The sequence below is a fragment of the Lampris incognitus genome, chromosome 6 (assembly GCF_029633865.1).
Source record: "Lampris incognitus isolate fLamInc1 chromosome 6, fLamInc1.hap2, whole genome shotgun sequence".
NCBI lineage: Eukaryota > Metazoa > Chordata > Actinopteri > Lampriformes > Lampridae > Lampris > Lampris incognitus.
Window position 1 is genome coordinate 20,069,906 of NC_079216.1, and position 18,742 is coordinate 20,088,647.

At 41.7% G+C, this 18,742-nt stretch overlaps 1 protein-coding gene across 2 annotated transcripts in view; it reads right to left on the bottom strand.

Moving 5' to 3' along the window:
* The window catches only part of bbs2 (Bardet-Biedl syndrome 2), a 51,021-nt gene extending 32,746 nt beyond the window's left edge, over positions 1-18,275 (bottom strand). For both annotated transcript variants that reach the window (XM_056281947.1, XM_056281946.1), the window contains exons 1-7: positions 18,197-18,275; positions 17,515-17,644; positions 16,493-16,720; positions 10,855-10,980; positions 10,298-10,360; positions 10,118-10,195; positions 9,700-9,804 (exon numbers count right to left, since the gene is read on the bottom strand). In XM_056281947.1, the coding sequence (XP_056137922.1) occupies positions 9,700-9,804; positions 10,118-10,195; positions 10,298-10,360; positions 10,855-10,980; positions 16,493-16,720; positions 17,515-17,631 (717 nt within the window). In that variant the 5' untranslated portion in view covers positions 17,632-17,644; positions 18,197-18,275. The remainder of the gene's footprint in view (positions 1-9,699; positions 9,805-10,117; positions 10,196-10,297; positions 10,361-10,854; positions 10,981-16,492; positions 16,721-17,514; positions 17,645-18,196) is intronic.
* Between the last annotated feature and the right edge of the window lie 467 nt (positions 18,276-18,742).

Here is an 18,742-nt window from a genome sequence, read left to right on the forward strand (position 1 = left end):
CTCTGAAACAATCAAATTGGTCGATTGTTGGAACATCATACTACTACTATTACTACTACTACTACTACTACTTTCGGTTGGCTGCTCACTATGACCAATATTTAAGTTTGAAAATTACCAATTTTCCATCAGCAAAAAATGAGCACAACGCTCATTGGCTAGGTCATGATGGGGCAGTCTTTTCCCCTCGTAAACTATCATGGAAGGCGTTGAATAGTAGGGATGGCAGTGTTAGAGTGGTTAAACTTACATAGTTGTTAAGGTTAGGGTAACGGTTTGGTGCAGTTATTGAATTTGGGATTAAGTTTAGGTTGTGGTTCCTGAACATTCTCATAGAGGTGAACAAGTGAATCAATCAGCTAGCTTTGTCTTATCACAGGGTTTTTGTCTCTGGGACAACAGTTACTTCCTTCTTTGACTAGGGTCGCTAGACGTCAGGCAAAAATGCTTTCATGACTCGTTTTCAGAATGAAAACTTGATCCATGCTGTCATTTACACAGGACTTTTCCCAATATGCCAGATAATGCCAGCGGGTGGGCAGAAGCAGCTATCCATCTCCTGCACCAGAGGGGCACTGCTGTTACTTCGAGCCCACTACGCGGAACGTATGTATATCAAGAACCTGCCAAAAGCTGTGATAGCAGGGTCTGAACGATGCATGGGTCAACGGAGAAGAGGCAGAAGAGGTCGGGTAAGACAACGCCTTCGGCGACAGGCAGACCTCCATTGCCCTCTATGATACTGTGCATTGCGAGGTCACTTGGAAACAAAATTGAGTACAAGTGTGTTTCAAGTACAAATATCATGGTGTTCATGGAAACATGGCTCCATAAGGACAATCTCAACTCCCTGGGTGGGCGTAGTTGAGGGTTTCTCCCTCGTCCATGCAGACAGAAATTAATCTTTGGGGAAGGAAGACTCCTCAACCTCTGTAGGTTGAGGAGTCTGTGTTTGAGAGTAACAACTGGTGCAAACAATGTATGGTGAGGATAACTGTCCGTAACCCTGATGTCAAACTTCTCTGAGACCATTTAACCACCCCAGAGGAGATTAGGAACATTATAATTTGTTCGGTTTATGTCCCACCTAGCAAGAATGCACGAGAGCTGCTGCCTGTGTAAGAGACTGCATTCAGCATCAGCACACACCAGACGCTCCTATTTTCATCCTAGGTGACCTTAACCACAGGAAACTTGAGCTGTCCCCCCCTGGATTTGAACAATATGTTAAATGTGAAACACAAGAAAATAAGATCTTAGATAACTGTTATGGTAATGTTAAAAATGCTAACACAGTTAATCCCAAACCTCCTCTAGTAGACTCTGACCATAAAACAGTCCATCTAATATCTACATACAAAGAGTGCTTAAACACAGCAGGCCACAGGTTAGAACCCTGACTGTCTGGTCAGAGGATAGCAAAGAAGGATGTTTTATGTACATAGACTGGAACATTTCCACAAGACCAACGTCGATGAGGCAACAGAAGCACTAACTGGTTACATGAACTTTTGTGTCGAGAATGCTCTCACCAAGAAGGACATAATTGTATACCCTAACAACAAACCACCTATAACAAAAGAGTTGAAACCCTGTATCTCCAGGAAAAAAAAGCAGCTTTCAGAAATCAGGACCGGGTGCAACTGAAAACAGTACAGACAGAAATCAATTAGCTGTTAAGGGAAGCCAGGAGGCGGAAAAAGAACATGATAAAGCAAACCTTCACCACAACAAACTCTACAATAACTGTGGGACTTGATGAAAGCCATGATTTATATGGAACCAAAAGGTGCCTCTGTAGCCAAATACTTACACCGCACACCACATGGTCACATGGTCATAATGTCACCGGTTCGAATCCAGCTGGTAACCTTCATTCCAAGTCATACCCCTCAATCTCCTCAAATTTTTTTTGTACTGTCTGCCTCCACTGTCGCTATCCAATAAAGGTAGAGAATACAAAAAAAAATTGAGCCAAGTAAGAAGCATCGCTCTCCAGAAAATTCATTCAAATGAACTGAATGAATTTTATTGCCATTTTGAGACTCGAGATTTCACTCAGGAATGTGACACTGTGTTGGACACCATTTGCTGTGACTTTGGCACCAGGTTGGTGGTGGACCCAGACAAGGTTGACTCACTCTCCTGCCAGGTATGCACTTAAAAATCCACGGGCCCTGATGGAATTTCTGCTCTTCTGCTAAAGACTGCAAAAGTCTTTAGCAGATTTCCAGTTTGGTGCCCTATTTACCAACTGTCATCCTCTGGGGAAAAAAAAAAACTGGCATCACACCAGTCCCTAAGAAAAACTGTGCAGTTGACAATGACATCAATAGCATCACACACCTGATTCTTAAACATTTGGAAGACCTCAAAGCCTATGCACATCTTCTTTTCGTGGATTTTAGTTCAGCTTTCAATACTGTTCAGCCCTATCTACTAATTCAGAAACTGAAACAGATAAATGTTAACCCTCTCACTTTTAAATGGTATTGTTCTTTTCTAACAAACTGCATCAAATATGTAAAGGTTAACAATACTCTGACCCAAAATCATCAGCACAGTTTCCCCCCAAGACTGTGTGAGCTCTTCAGTACTCTTTATGTAATATACAAACAACTGTATGAGTAAATATCTACATAATTATTTAAGTTTTCCAATGAGACTGCTATTCTCAGCCTACCATATAGAAATGATGATACGACATCCTACTATTCTGAGATAGAAAACTTTGTATATTGGTGTGATGACAACCATCTCATTTTGAATATACAGAAAACTGAAGAAATGGTGTTTTGACCCTCAGGCCGTAGGTGACCAAAGCCAGGTAATTATCTGTGAAACTCTAATCTACTAGTGATGCCATATTGATGACACACTAACTTGGCAAGCCCATGTTGACAGCCTATGCTCCAAGCTATAGCAAAGAATGTAATTTTGAGAAAGCCCAGAGTGTATGGGGTAAACACAAAAACTGTTCTTGTTCTACTGGGTAGTTTTGGGAAGTCTGATTAGGTATGGGTTACAGGCAAGGTATGGTATGGTTCAGTTAAAATCTTAGCTTGCCTGTCTTGTGCAGACCATCATGAAGGTCACAGGGATAAAAGAACACGACTCCCTTCGGTCTCTATATGAGCAGTCTGTGCTCATAGGAGTATAGCTGACCAATCTCATGTCCTTTATTACAAATACGAGCTTCTATGTGTACAGAAATGTAGACTCAAACCGTTTTAAAAACTCATTTGTTCCTACCTCTATCAACACCTTAAACAGGAAAAGCCTAAAAATGGGCACAGCATGAGGCTATATGGACTGCAATTGTGAGTAAGGGCTGTGCAATATGTTAGTGCCTAGGACTGTGCAATAATGCTAGGTTGGGTGTTATTAGCTCCCGCCACACACAGAATTCCGTATGTGGTGGGAGTGTCGGAAAAGCTGAGATACCTATTTTCAAAACACCATGTCTCAGTTGCTTTCAAACCCCAAAATACACTGCGCCAGAAGTTGGTCCACCCCAAGGATCGGGTCCCCTGGCATAAACAGAGCAATACAGTGTATGTTGTTAAGTGCCAGGAGGATTGCAGTGACTTGTATATTGGGGAAACCAAACAGACGCTGGCCAAGAGGATGGCACAACATAGAAGAGCTAACGTGTCAAGCCAGGACTCCACAATCTACACCATCTACAGGCCAGTGGCAACTCTTTCAGTGATGAGGATGTGCACATCCTTGATTGGGAAGAACACTGGTTTGAATGGGGAGTCAAAGAGGCCATCTATGTTAAGAGGGAACAACCACCCCTGAATCGGGGGGGGGGGGGGGCGCTAAGAGTACATCTGTCGCCATTTTACAATGCTGTCATTGCAACTATTCCCCAACCCTCTGTGAATAGTACAAATGGCCATTGAAACTCTAGTTAATGGGCACACCCATATTTGACCATGAAACTAGTCGATGGTTTCGATCGTTATACATCTGTCGCCATCTTACAATTCTGTGATTGCAACAACCCCTAATCCTCTGTGAATACTACACATGATCAATGGTCACACCCATACTATTTGCATATGAAACTGGTCACTGGTTTCAGTAGTTGGGCACTGTATTGTACTGTATTGTTTATAAAGGTGGGGATACCTGCAGTCAGTTTAGACTGAAGATGTCACTTAGATGAGTGATGAAACGTATCTGTCAATAAATGTATCCAGATGAACTGATTCAACCTTCTTTCAACATTCTTACCCTACACTACTAATGCCTTGTTTTAAGCATATTTGTGCCAATTTAGGTAAGGCTATTAAGTTTGACAAGACATCAAGTTTTTCAGCAATAAATCACATGGCTTACATTACATGGATTACACTATATTGGGTAAAGGTCTGGGCTCTGACTGGGACACTCCAAAAGGTGGATTTTCTTATTTTGAAGCTATTCCATAGTACACCTTACTGGCTACTTTCTGGTGGGGAGAAGAAATTACATTACAAGACAGACACCCCTAGGCGCCCTTGACTAAGCCATTTTTTGTTCGTCATAACAATAAAGTGTCAAAATTAAAACAGCATTATTAAAATCAGCATATCAAAACGTTTTAATCATTATTAAAATCTTGATGTGATGTGACAATGATTGACATGGCATTTGTCCTGTCTGTCGATACATGTGTGTTTGAGGAGCATGGGCGTCGTTTGAGTTATACAGTTGCCCTTTGACCCGACTGCTTTGGACATTTTGACCATTGTTTTGTAAAGTTTAAGCTAGCATGCTAAAATGGGGAAAACAAACAAATCTGGAGCTCTGAAGCCTAAGGAGCACAAAAAAGGAAAAAAAATTGCTGCATTGTGTTACTCTACGCAACTTTTTCAACATGCCAATCTGCGATGGGGGATGATCCTGCTAGCTCATCTAGCCAGGATAGTGAAGAAAAGGTACTGTCCTCTTCATCACAGGCAGTCTCAGCAAATGACCCGGACTGCCAATTTGATATATAGGGCAGCAAAAGTGCAGGAACAGCCGATACTGACAAGTGATGGCCCCAACAGCAACTGCACAACTGGATGAACAATTTCCTCAGCTTCTTTTATACTTTGCACTAAAGGGCAGTATCCAACCGATCTGTCTTTTTCAAAAGGACAGCCTGTTACCCTGAACTAATCAGAACTATGACAGAATACGGTCCGTGCCACCCTGGGTTGAAAGAAAATTACGCCACATTTCCCCTGTGATGAAGAGAAAAGATACTTCAGTCCTAAATGGTACAAGCAGTCCTAAATGGTACAAGCAGTCCTAAATGGTACAAGTAGGACAGTCATACACAGTGGCTAGACAAAGGTTAATTTATTCCTCAAAAATGACTGACTTCTCTGTTTTTACTGTTGGATGTTTGGTGAAACAAATGAAAAGGCAGAGCGGGAGTGGGTAGATCCCTCAAACTGACATATCCAATTTTAGGAAGGGGGGTGCAAAACAAGTAACAGGAAATGTGTTACTTATCGAGGGGCAAAGAGGAAGTTTAAAATGACCAAGTTTTGCATCAGCCGGGATAGTACAGTGGTTGCAGAGCTCATCCGAGGCAAGAGGGAGCAGATAGAGCAAAACAGGAAGATTCTGCATCAACGAATTGACACAATGCTGTTTTTTGGGGTGCACGGGGGAATATGCTGGGCAGGCTGACTGCAAATCAAATGAGGGCCACTTCCCAGAGCTTCTGAAGCTGCTGTCACAGTATGATGCTCTTCTTGATCAGCCCAAGGAATCCAGTTGGACACATAACATACTTGAGCCACCGGTCACACAATGAGCTAATTACTGCACTTGCTAGAGAAACTGTAAACTCAACTATAAAAGAGGTTAAGGCAGCTTTTTTTTTTCAGATAGTCATCTCCACTATTGATATCACCAGGATAGATCAGTTCTGTCTCTCAATTAGATATATGTCACAGAAACTGGCAACAACACTGAACACTTTGTGAGGTTTGAGGGACTCCCATGCAGCGACACAAAGACATTTTATCATGTGCTTATAAATGTGCTGAATGCACTTGATCTGGGAGTTACCCTTATTAGGGACCAGGCATATGATAGAGCAATAATTTCTGGTTATTATGGTTATCAGGGCTGCAGGCGAGAGGGAAAGAACAGTGCTCCTGCAAGGCATTATATGTATATACACTGTCGCACACACAACCTTAACCCCATCCTCCTGGATGCTGCCTGCTCATTGTGTAGCCTAAACTCTTTTTTGGCACACTTGAAACACTGTACTGCTTCCTGACTTCCAGGCTCCTGAGGTTTAAAATTCTTTGGCAGGAACAGGCTATTATGCAGCTAGAGGAAACCGTTTTAAAGCTGAAAAACATCTCAGAGTGGATGGCGACACACCACCTGAAGCTCAATCTGGACAAGACAGAGCTGATGTTCCTCCCGGGGAAAGGTTGCCCACACCAAGACCTGGCCATCACCATTGACAACACCGTGGCGACGCCAACTTGGACTGTGAGGAATCTGGGTGTGATCCTGGACGACCAACTGTCGTTTACTGAAAACGTTGCATCGGTTGCTTGCTCCTGCAGATTTCTCCTCTATAACATCAGGAGGATTCGCCCATTCCTCACTGACGAGATGGCACAGGTGCTAATCCAGGCTCTGGTCATCTCCTGGCTGGATTACGGCAACTCCCTCCTTGCTGGCGCCCCGGTGTCGGCCATCAGACCTCTGAAACATGTTCAGAAAGCTGCAGCTCATCTGGTGTTCAACCACCATAAGTTCTCCCACACAACTCCCCTTCTCATGTCCCTACACTGGCTCCCAGTAGCTGCTCGCATCCAGTTTAAGACTCTGGTGCTAGCCTACAGGGCAGTGAAAGGAACAGCTCCTTCCTATCTCCAGGCCATGGTCAAGCCCTACACCCCCACCCGACCACTTCGCTCTGCTGCCTCGGGACGCCTGGTTGCCCCGTCGCTCAGAGGCCCTTGCTGCCGATCGACCTGGTCACGGCTCTTTTCTGTCCTGGCCCCACAGTGGTAGAATGAACTCCCCACAGATGTCAGGACAGCGGAGTCACTGCCCGTCTTTCGGTGCAGGTTGAAAACTCACCTCTTTAAGAACTACTACCCTGTTACTTGTTCTTAGCACTTACTGTATTCACTCATTAGAAAAAAGACAAAAAAACACCCCTCTTTCTTGCACTTTTACTTTAGCACTGATTTTGCTCTTAGATGTTTGTTTAGATGCACTTATGACCTCTGATGACTAGTAGTTCCCCTGATTTCCTATGTTAAATGCACTTATTGTAAGTCGCTTTGGATAAAAGCATCACCTAAATGACTGTAATATAATGTAACGTAATGTAAAAACCTGTCGGACACAAGATGGGCCTCCTGGAAGCAGGCTACAGAAGCTGTCATACAAAGCCTACCTGTCATAATCGTAGCCCTGGAGAGGACCAAACAGCACAACCACGCCTTACCAAAGACAGCATCTGAAGCTGATCGTCTCCTTAACAAGCTCAGCACATCTGAGTTCAAGTTGGAAGGCCATGATCCAGAGTATATATGTCCAATGTACTCCTGCAAGGTACATTAGTTTTACATATATTGTAAATGGCACGTGTTGCATCTGCCTAACGCATTTGAAAAACTCCCAAACCATCAACAATTTAGGACAGACAAACTCACGTTGAGGAAACAGTCCTTACTGAAGAGAATTGGGTCACATGTTTTGCATCATTGCTCTGTTCTCTTTATTGGCCTGTAAAGAGGAATACGGACAATTTCCGACCTCATGTTTATAATAAGAATTGCCGAATTTCCCAAATTTGGTGAAGCCCTAATGTTATAGCAATCTATACTGCTCAACTGATGATACAACCAAACGGGTGAAATTCTTTTTTGACAACCTGGACCTCTCAACACTCAAACAAGCTAAAACAATGGATTCACAACTGACAAACTCTAGAAGTTACTCAAATGCCAAATAATAAAGCTTACGGACTAGATGCTTTTCCTGAAAAATTCTACAAAAAATTCTGGCATAAAATTTCATCACTGACTTTCAGAACGACAAAAACTATTAAAGCCAAATCCCAGATTCCTACCCACATGAACACAGCCCTTATATCAGATATCAGTACTGCTAAAACCTGGCAAGGATCCATGAACCAGAAGCTGTCGCCCACTCTAACTGATTACTAATGATATCAAAATTATTAGTAAAGCATTAATTAACCGAATTTAAACAGTAATAACCTCCATCGATCATCCTGACCGAACCGGTTTCATTAAGGGTAGACACTCAACAGATAAAATGTGCATGTTATTTAACATTATGAACTATGTACAATAAAGAAACAGTAAAACAATAATTTTATTTACTTGATGGTGAGAAAGCCTTTGAGAAAGTGAACTGGAAATTTTTTTTGGTACATTATAAAAATTTGGCTTTGGAGAGTCGTTCATCGACTGGATCATGGTTCTACACAACTCACCAAGCACCACTGTCACCAATGGTGAACTAAACTCACAAAACTTAACATTACACACAAGAAAGGATGTCCATTTAACCCTCCTCTTTTCGCTTTTTTTAATCAAACTGCTACCTGCTGCTATTTGACAAAACCAAAGGAATCTATCAAAGGAATCTATTTAGAGACATGCCTGTCTGCAGTGAAAAATTGGATATCATCTAACTTCTGACTACATAATTCTGAAAAGAACGAGATCCTGGTTAGTGGTCCTGCTTGACAAACTCACCAATATGATCGAGTAACAGCATTTCATGACAACTGTTGCAAAGTTCCAGAAAAATCTTGGTGTTGTTTTTGATCATACCCTATCTTTTGAATTTCACATTGGAGAAATCGCCAAAACTGCTTTTTCCACCTATTGAATATTGCTAAATATTGGTCTAATCTGCCCATGGCTGATGCTAAGACCCTGATCCACACTTTTGTTTCATCCAGATTAGATTACTGCAATGTCCTTTTATCTGGCCTGCCACATGCTAGTACTAAAAACCTTCAATTAGTTAAAATGTTGCCACTAGTATATCAATTAAATCTAGAAAATTCCACCATATCACACCAATTCTAGCCTCCCTTTACTGGCTCCCTATTCATGATAGATTTGACTATAAACTGCTACTATTAACCAATAAAACACTAAATAAAATGCAATTACCAGTGGACCGTCACTCATCTTGGGATGCAGCATTCCCCCTTATTCTTCTTCCTTTCGTCAGTCAATATTCCAATGCAATACACCCAACCTATACTTAGTGCCTTGGCTTTCACCAAGAAAAGTATCCTCTTAAACTCGTTATCAAGGAAATCACAAAACACTGCTCAATGGATAAATCTTCCATGACAGTACATATCATTATAAAAAATAACCACCTTCAGTAATAACCTTAGTAAGCACTTCCAAGATACATCCTCAAAGTTTTAAATCTTCAATCTAATCTGCCTGACAACTAATGCTGTGAACTGTCCTCCCTCTACACACTAACACACACACACACACACACACACACACACACACACACACACACACACACACACACACACACACACACACACACACACACACACACACACTTTCCCTAAAAAAATTGTCAATTTTGGCTGCCCTATGATATTAGCCCCATCCATTTACTTTGTTTACCTGACAGGCTGTATTACAGTTAACGGCTTCAGTGCAGTACCTTGATTCTCCAGTAGCGGGCAGTGCGGTCATAGACCCCAACAGTGCCATTGGCCAGGGCATAACCAAATCTGCTGCTGTGCATGTAGCACAAAGAGGTCACCATCTAGTTGGAGATGGGAACAATGCAAAATCAAACTGACCCGAGTCAAACCTGGTTTATTGTGATAAATAGATGCAATGCTTAAATTAAATTGTGCTTCATCATATGGCCTGATTTTACGTATTTCTATTTCAAAACAAAGAAAAAGATAACTTGTGCCACAGTTGGTTTTTGCTTAACTGTAACTTGGCAAATTACCAAAAACAATAGCATAACTGTCATATGTGTAAAATATATGAAGCATACAAAACTATTGTGCATACTTTTTATCATCTTTTCTTGATTCAAAAAGATTTTTTTTAAAAAATGTATTTACCTCATTTTCAGCCATCTCAGAGACAAGCTCATCCTCTTTAAAAACCCTGATGTCAAAGTCCTCAGATCCCACCAGGAGCTTTAAACACCACACACAAAAGAAGACAATCATAACTGATAAAATAACAATGAACAAAGATGTCAAAATTAATGAAAATGGGTAAAAGTGGTATATTGTTACCTCATTTTTTCCATCTCCAGTGAAGTCACACAGCACTAGAGATCTAACATTATCACCAGTTACCTGCAAAAAAAGAAAAGAAAACAAGACTCAATGAAAACACAGAATGCTGGGGGGAAATTACATTTACGGATCAGGCAAGATGACAAACCCACTCTCCAATACAACCACGTTTTGGTTGAAATAAAATGTTATGTATGATTTAATGTACTTTATGTATTAATAGAACAAACTGCTGCAGGAAAACAAAAATATCTGTATTTAATCACTACTTGTTGGAATTCCTCAAATTGGTTTGTTAGAAGAATGTAATCATCAACACAGCGAATGAACTTATCAGAACGGAATATAAAACAAAATCAAAAGTTTGTGAAAAAAAAAGTTAAAAAAGTTCATCAAAGATTGTTAAACTACATGTTAGTATGGAACCCTGCACTCTAACCAGGTGTCATATATTGGCTGTGTGATATCCGTACTCTATTAAATAAGCAGTTTGAATATGAAGGAAGGGAAAAGTGCATTGTGATATTAAAGTATGATCTCATCGCAGTTCATACCGTCCAGAACTGGTCATTGCCCTCATAGTCAAAGCCTTGTAAAGCACAGTTCCCTCCAATGATGGCAAGAGGAGACTGGATGTCCCCTAATTTTCCCAACACAATGGCATTAATCCCATCTGTCACCTATGCACATGCACACAAAACATAGAAACAAAGACATTGAAAAGGAAATACAATCCATTTAACTTTTTACAACTATTTATATGCTATGTATATACGTATATGCATATCATTTTCTTCAATCAAGTCAAGTCAAAGTCAAGTATCTTTATTGTCCCTTGCAGGGAAATTAGCTTGCAGCCAGTATAAAAACTCTCACACAAAGACAAAACATACAAACACCTAGGAATTGACAACAGGACATAGTGGGCAAGGAGAACCGAAGCAGGTCAAATATAAAATATAAAAAATGTAAATATAAAATATACAGACCAAGGAAACTAGTGAACTGCAGTTAAATACTGGAAAGCAGTGGGGACAAAGGAAGCCCTGTATCTCTTAGTCCTAATACAGGGCATCCTCAACCGACGACCTGGAGGTAACAGCTCAAACTCTGGCTGAACGGGATGACCTTGGCACTCCAGAAGGGAAGTAGCCTTTCTGAACACCCTCCTATTATAAAGGTCAGTAAGCTGGGCTTGACTTCTCCCTGAAATCCTACTAGCCCATTTGAGGAGTCTGTCAAGCTGTTTTTTTATTGGCCAGAGTCAAGCAACAGTACAGTACATTAAAACTGTTTCAATGAAACTTGTATAAAGGAGAGTCGTCATCTGGGAGGAGACATTAAATGTCCACATTTTCTTCAGGAAAACAAGTCTTTGTTGGACCTTCTTTGATGTGGAAGCAACATAAGTTTCAAAGCACAATTTTTTGTCTAGAACAACCTCCAGATATTTGTAGCTGTCCACAAGCTCAATGTCAGCACCTTTAATGCTGGTTGGTACAGGTCTAGGAGGAGTCTTTCTAAAGCTGATCATCACATCTTTAGTTTTAGACACATTTAAGTAGAGAAAGGACTCATCAAACCAAGATACAAAATCATCGCCCACAGGTCCATGTTGTTCCTCCTCCCCTTACAGAAGACCTACAATCACTGAATCATACGCAAATGTGAATATGTGTCTATTGGTAAGGTTGCTGCGACAGTCATTAATGTACAGGATGTAGAGTAATAGCGAGAGGCAACAGCCCTGAGGGGAACCAGTTGAAGAGTAGAGCTGATTGGAAAAGCAGCCATTAACCCTCACACACCGGGACCTATCAGTCAAGAAGTCCAGTATCCAGCCAATTAGATTAAGATCCAGTTTGAAGAGATGAATTAGCTTTTCTGCTAACAGATGTGGCTGGATTGTGTTAAAGGCTGAGGAGAAATCTATAAACAACAGCCTGGCATGAGCATTTGTCCCCTCAAGATGGTGGTACAGAAAATTCAAGTGTTATTATGGTATCTTGTACACCCCTATCAGGCCTGTATGCAAATTGCAGTGGATAGAGGGATTTCTCCACCTGCGATAAATCCTTGTTTTTAATGAGGTTCTCAAAAATATTCATTAGAGATATTAACGCTACTGGCCTATAGTCATTTAATGTCACAGGGGTTTTAGTCTTGGCAACTGGTACAATTGTGGAATGTTTCCATAATTTAGGGACCCTCTGTTGCTGAAGGGATAGTGTGAAAATAGTGTGAAATATTCCACACAACTGTTCAGCACAGGTTTTAAGAACCTGGCCACAGGTACATCATGACAACTTCTGTTGTATATTAGGCATGCGCTCGAGTACGTGGGTACTCAAGTTCTTGTTGAGAACCTTAGTATTTGAAAATGGTCAGAGTGCTCATGCTAAAAAACACATATTTGGGGGCGTCCGGGTAGCGTAGCAGTCTATTCTGTTGCCTACCAACACGAGGATCACCAGTTCGAATCCTCGTGTTACCTCCAGCTTGGTCGGGCATCCCTACAGACACTATTGGCCGTGTCTGCGGGTGGGGAGACTGATGTGGGTATGTGTCCTGATTGCTGCACTAGCGCCTCCTCTGGTCGGTCAGGGTGCCTGTTCGGGGGTGAGGGGGAACTGGGAGGAATAGGATGATCCTCCCACACACTACGTCCCCCTGGTGAAACTCCTCACTGTCAGATGAAAAGAGGCGGCTGGCGACTCCACATGTATCGGTGGAGGCATGTGGCAGTCTGCAGCACTCCCCAGATCGGCAGAAGGGGTGGAGCAGCAACTGGGATGGCTCGGCAGAGGGGGTGGAGCAGTGACTGGGATGGCTCAGAAGAGTGCGGTAATTGGACGGATGCAATTGGGGGGAAAAGGGGGGAAAACTAGAAGAAGAAAAAGTATTTGAGACTGATTAAATTAATCATCAAAATATCAATAGTTATAAATTACATGTTTAAATTCATAATAAAAATACTGTGTACAACTGTTAAATACATATGATAAATCCATTCTAATAGCACTATTAAATTATCATTCCGGCACGACACATCACTGACACACAGTGGGGACAGCCAAATAGAGTAGTTCTGAGACAAAATGTTTTGGTTTAAGCAAAGGGATCGATACCAAATGACACATTAGCTTAGCAGGGACAGCATATTGTGCTTCTTCTGTTCCTGGCCAAAACAGTAATAGGCATAGCCTTGAGATAGGCTGCGAGGTCCAGCTTGATGACAGAATACTAGGGATATAGGGATAATACCAGCGTCATCTCTGATAGAGCAGGAGCCCAAAACATCTCAGCAAACGTCATCCACCAGAAATGACGCAGCCTGGGGAGAGGCGGTGGAGCCCAAATCAATGGTTGGGTGGTGAGCTTGATTCCAGCATTCACCACATCCTTCATCCTCTCTAGGAATGCCAAGTGAAGGGAACCGAGGGAGAGCGAGAGGGGTGGATGTGGACATGACCAGTTGTTCGGCCAACTGATACTAGGGGTTTAGATTAAAGTAAGAACGTAGACTGGTACATGCTGTAGCAGGTCATCCAAACACTTCAGCTGTGATCTCAGTCTGTCTTTAATCTTGATGATGAGGGAAGGGTAGATAGCCTGACTACAACACTGGATCTCCTGTTGCACCATGTGTGAAGGGAAAGGGGGTTTTCCATTACAGTCCTACAGCTGTGGAACGCTTTACCAGAGGAAATTAGATTAGCAAACTCAAGTGCCTTCTTTTAAATCATAGATTTAAAAGAATAAATCTGTTGTTGGACAATTTCATATTTCTCTTTTATCACTTTTATTTCACTTGTTCTCATTTTAATTATGTTCTTGTGATGTTTAATCCTATTTTACCTTGTTCTGTAAAGCAGATCAGGTCTTATGCTTTTTAATTGTTATTTTTATCTTGATTGTGTGCACTATTTCATCTTGTATCGTAAAGCATCTTGTAACATGGTTTTGAAAGGTGCCATATAAATGAAATGTATTATTAATATTATTATTATTATATCAGGTACTAGCTGGGAGCAGATGGACGAAGAATACAGTGAAGAAAATTGTGTTTAAATAACTTCAGTTTTGTTTTGGACACAACATCCACTTCGAAAGTGTGTCTGTGTCCAAAGAAAAAGTTACAATTGTCAAGGAAATCCAGTCTTTTTAAACTACAGGCTGTGGAAAGTCATGACTTTAATACCAGTTAAAGCATGATGCACACTATGGGATAACTGGCCCGATTCTAGGTTGGATTTACCCCTCTTGAGAATCAGAGGGCCGGTTCGGATTCCAGGCTGCTTGGAACCTTCCCAGATGATCCTGCGGTGTGAGGCATTTAAGATTCAGTCTTTGTCCTCCCAATTTCCTCACAAGCCAGTCGGGGCTGCCCCGATCAGACATGTTTGATATTTACAACTCAAGAGGAACGACGACAGAATTGGGAGCGGACACCAAAAACAGACTCAAATCATACCATTCACATACACAGGAGAAGTCATTTGGACTAGACTAGATTTCCATCTTGTACATCAATTTAGTGCCACTTATGGATGGAAATTTATACTTTATTTCTTCGCTTGGGGATGTTGAATAGTTGAAGAATGATAAATTAATAATTTAGTAAACTGATGTTAGCTTGACAGGCACGTGGGACTTCCATGTTAATATTGTAGTAAAGTTTCCTTTTTAGTAAAGCTTCCTTTTAAGTTTTTATGGCGACAGGCATGGGCGCAAGTTCATGAATACTGGGATGGCATCCAGCGCTTTACCTGTGCCCCCGTCCATAGGGTTAGTGGTGGTGTCAGGAAGGGCATCCGACATAACATTTTGCCAAATCATTATGCGGATTAAAAAGACCGCCATCGGTGCTGTGTCCTCACAGGGTACCGATAGAAACTATCAAATCTGCTGTGGCGACCCCTGGGAAACAGGCAACAAGCCGAAAGAAGAAGATTGTAGTAAAATTTCCATTTTATAGTAAGAGCCCTGGTTTAGTGTGTAAATCAAAATTAGGCTATTTAGTTTCCATTTATTGTGTTTGCTAAACTTGCCAGTTGGAACTGGCCATCAAGGCAAGCAGTGCTATACACACAGTACCTCGCACCTGTGCCATAAACTAGATAAAGTTAACAGGCTATATTTTCGTTGTGATGGGCACAGTGACTCCAGTTTATTATTGATTATTTCTAACAGGTTTGAGCGTTACAGCTGAAAAACAATGTAACCGTCTAATTCAAGGTAGTGAACTGTCTCACTCACTATACTCCATCCATCCATTATCCAAACCGCTTAATCTGCTCTCAGGGTTGTGGGGATGCTGGAGCCTATCCCAGCAGTCACTGGGTGGCAGGCGGGGAGACACCCTGGAAAGGCTGCCAGTCCATCACTATATTCTAGTGCTGTATTTGTGGTGTTGATACATGTTATTAAATATTGTAACATGCATGGATAAGCAGACACATTGGCCGCTGGCTGGCGGGTCTGACCCTTTAGTCTAGCGGTTAGCGATGTCTCCTGCGGTGCGGGCGATACAGGTTCGCTTCCCGGCCACGGCAGTTCCTGGGGTTGCGTTGTCCCCCCGAATTCGCTACATTGGTGTCAGAAGTGGGATGGAGCGACCGTAAGGCCATTGGAAGCGTATGCGCCCTGAGGCGTGAAGGAGCTGATATGCTTAAGCGTGGGGACGCGCTTCCCGAAGGAGGGGGGGGTAGTGTAACGTGCATGGATAAGTAGACACGTTGGCCGCTGGCTGGCGGGTCTGACCCTTTAGTCTAGCGGTTAACGATATCTCCTGCGGTGCGGGCGATACAGGTTCGCTTCCCGGCTGCGGCAGGTCCTGTGGTTGCATTGTCCCCCCGAATCCGCTACAATATGTTATTACATATACTGTGAAATATTTTCTCTCTTCTTTTTTTTGGTGCATGGGCCTAGTGAACAATTTAACTCTAGACTGTATGTATTTTTGAGCATCACATTAAAAATATAAGTGGAATGAGATGCCAACACAAATTGCCATATATTTATGAATATCAGCAGTTAACCTTCAAGTTGCACTTTAAAATCTACTATATGGATGACAGAAAGGCCAGAAGTAGCTTTTCATGTCATATTGTGTCACAGGTAATGTTTTCTCCTAGGATTAAAGCACACTCGAACACAACCTCAACCCCTTTTCTTGCCTACTCAGCTCACCTCTCTGTAGAATATATCGGTATTGTCATAAACATCATAGGCCAATAGGTTGGTTTGGGATCCCACAAGCAATGTGTCCCCAGTAGTGTTTGGTCCCAGGGTCCCTGCAGTCAGACAACTAACTGTCTGGTTGATGTTGAGCAGAGAGATGTCTGAGTCCTGGGTGCTTTGACTCAGACGGTGGGCAACAGATCTGTGGCCACGAATATGGGGGTTGTGGATAAACACCTTAGAAGAGAAAAAGAAAAATAATGGGTAAGGTAAAAGGGAGGGGGGGGGTAAGAATAAACTTTGAGGAGAGGAGGAAAGAATATCAGTTTAAAATAGTTGAATCAATACATACTTTGTCTTTGTTTGCCTGTTTATTGTTAATAAATGTGTAAAAATGTGTCTGTGTCTTTGTTTTATAGTGGTATAAAACACAAAATAATGCCATATTTTATATATTGTGGCAAAAATGGAGATAAATCAGAATTTAGTTTAGGGAAGGCAAAATATTTTTCCAACTGCTGCCTTGCATTGAGTTTATGGATGAAATTTGGGGAAAAGAATGAGACAGATGAGAGGAGAAGACAATGGCTGGCACGAGACAATAAAACTAAAGTGTACAAACAATTTGGTGAAGGGAACTGTCATTGCAGGTAGGGAGATACATGTGCAAGGGAGATCTGAAATAGATGGTACGAAGGACGAAGTAGGGCATTGAAGAGATAACTTAAAAAATCTACTTCATAATTTTATTTATCAGATTTTTTAATAAGTATCTGGAGGGGCAAGAAATACTGATGGAACTATGGTAGGGATGTTAAGTAAGGAATAAAGAATCAGGATTTATATAAGGGACATGCCAAATTGTTATGACAAAAAACAGTGCCAACAATAACGGACATATAAGTTGTAGAAAAACACATTGGAAGATCAAGCAATCGACTAGCATGCAGTCATATTACCTACTTGCAGTTTGAAGCCTGAATTCAACAACATCAAACTGGAATAATATAATTTTCAAGATCCTCTCTAACCTTTCCTGCTTGCGTGGCCGCAGTGAGACATGGGTGGACTCCGTCAAACCTCCCAATGGTCACCATGCGAGGATTTATCTTGTGGTTCAGCTTCAGAGTAAATATGGGGACCAACATTGTGTCTATATCCCTATTTAGACAAAGCGAAGGACATGTAGAAGGAAAGAGGCAGACCATAAGACGAAGTATGTCACTAAGATCAGTTAAAATACGGAATAGTCTATCAAAAAACCGCACAAAACGAAACTAATTACCGAAGTACCCACAGTTGAACCCTGGATTTGGGAATAATACTGTCACACTAATGTAATTAAAGGCTTTACCCACGGCACCCGCTGCCATTTCTGTAACCTAGCAACAGATAGCAACAACCCAGAGCTTTCCATCTGGCTAATCTCCGTGATTTATTCTCAACACGTTTTAACAACGTTAGAAGTTGCAGTTTCATAAAAAAAAAACAGCTATGATAAAGACATGACATGCCTGCAAAGTAGTGCTCGGTTACTATGTTTTGCTGATAAGATAAAGTCAAATATTTTTGACAGGAACGTAGCTTTACAGCTGAGTTAGAGGATGTTGATAACTTGTAAAACGGGGTGGATCTATTACCACCTAAAATAAATGACACAATGCACGTCAGTTAATCGTTTAACCGCAGATGGATACACACTGATTCCCTCACCAGATCTCCTCTTTTCACCTCAGGCCAACGCGATCTGTCCGGGTCGGATATCAGACAAATTAGCTGACTGGCAGAGCAGCAGCAGCAGCAGCTACGTAGTAGGAGCGGCCAAGCAGAGGAAAGCGGTGACCAATCCGCTTGAGAGTGTCATCACTTCCGATCCGCCGTTTTCAAAATAAAGGATTGTATGGCGCGTTAGACCGTCTTTAACACGCGCGCAAAAACAGTGCTGAACAGAGCAAATCAGCAATGACCAGCACACACACACTGTTAAATAAACAGAGACAGAACTGCGCTCGTTTCTCGCCTTCCCAGTTCTTTTGTTTTGTTTTGTTTTTTGTTTTTGTGTGCACTCGCGTTCGCAGTGTGGAAGGTGGTAGTGTCTATAATGTGAATTCCTGGATATTAAATATCATCTGCAGTTTTCTGTAGTGGTCCCAGTAATATTTGTTGTTAAAGTGTACTGAAGTAGCATATCACATGGCATGGTTAAGTAAGCTACGTTCGAGTAAAAAAATAAAATAATAAAAAAGACGATAAATGCAT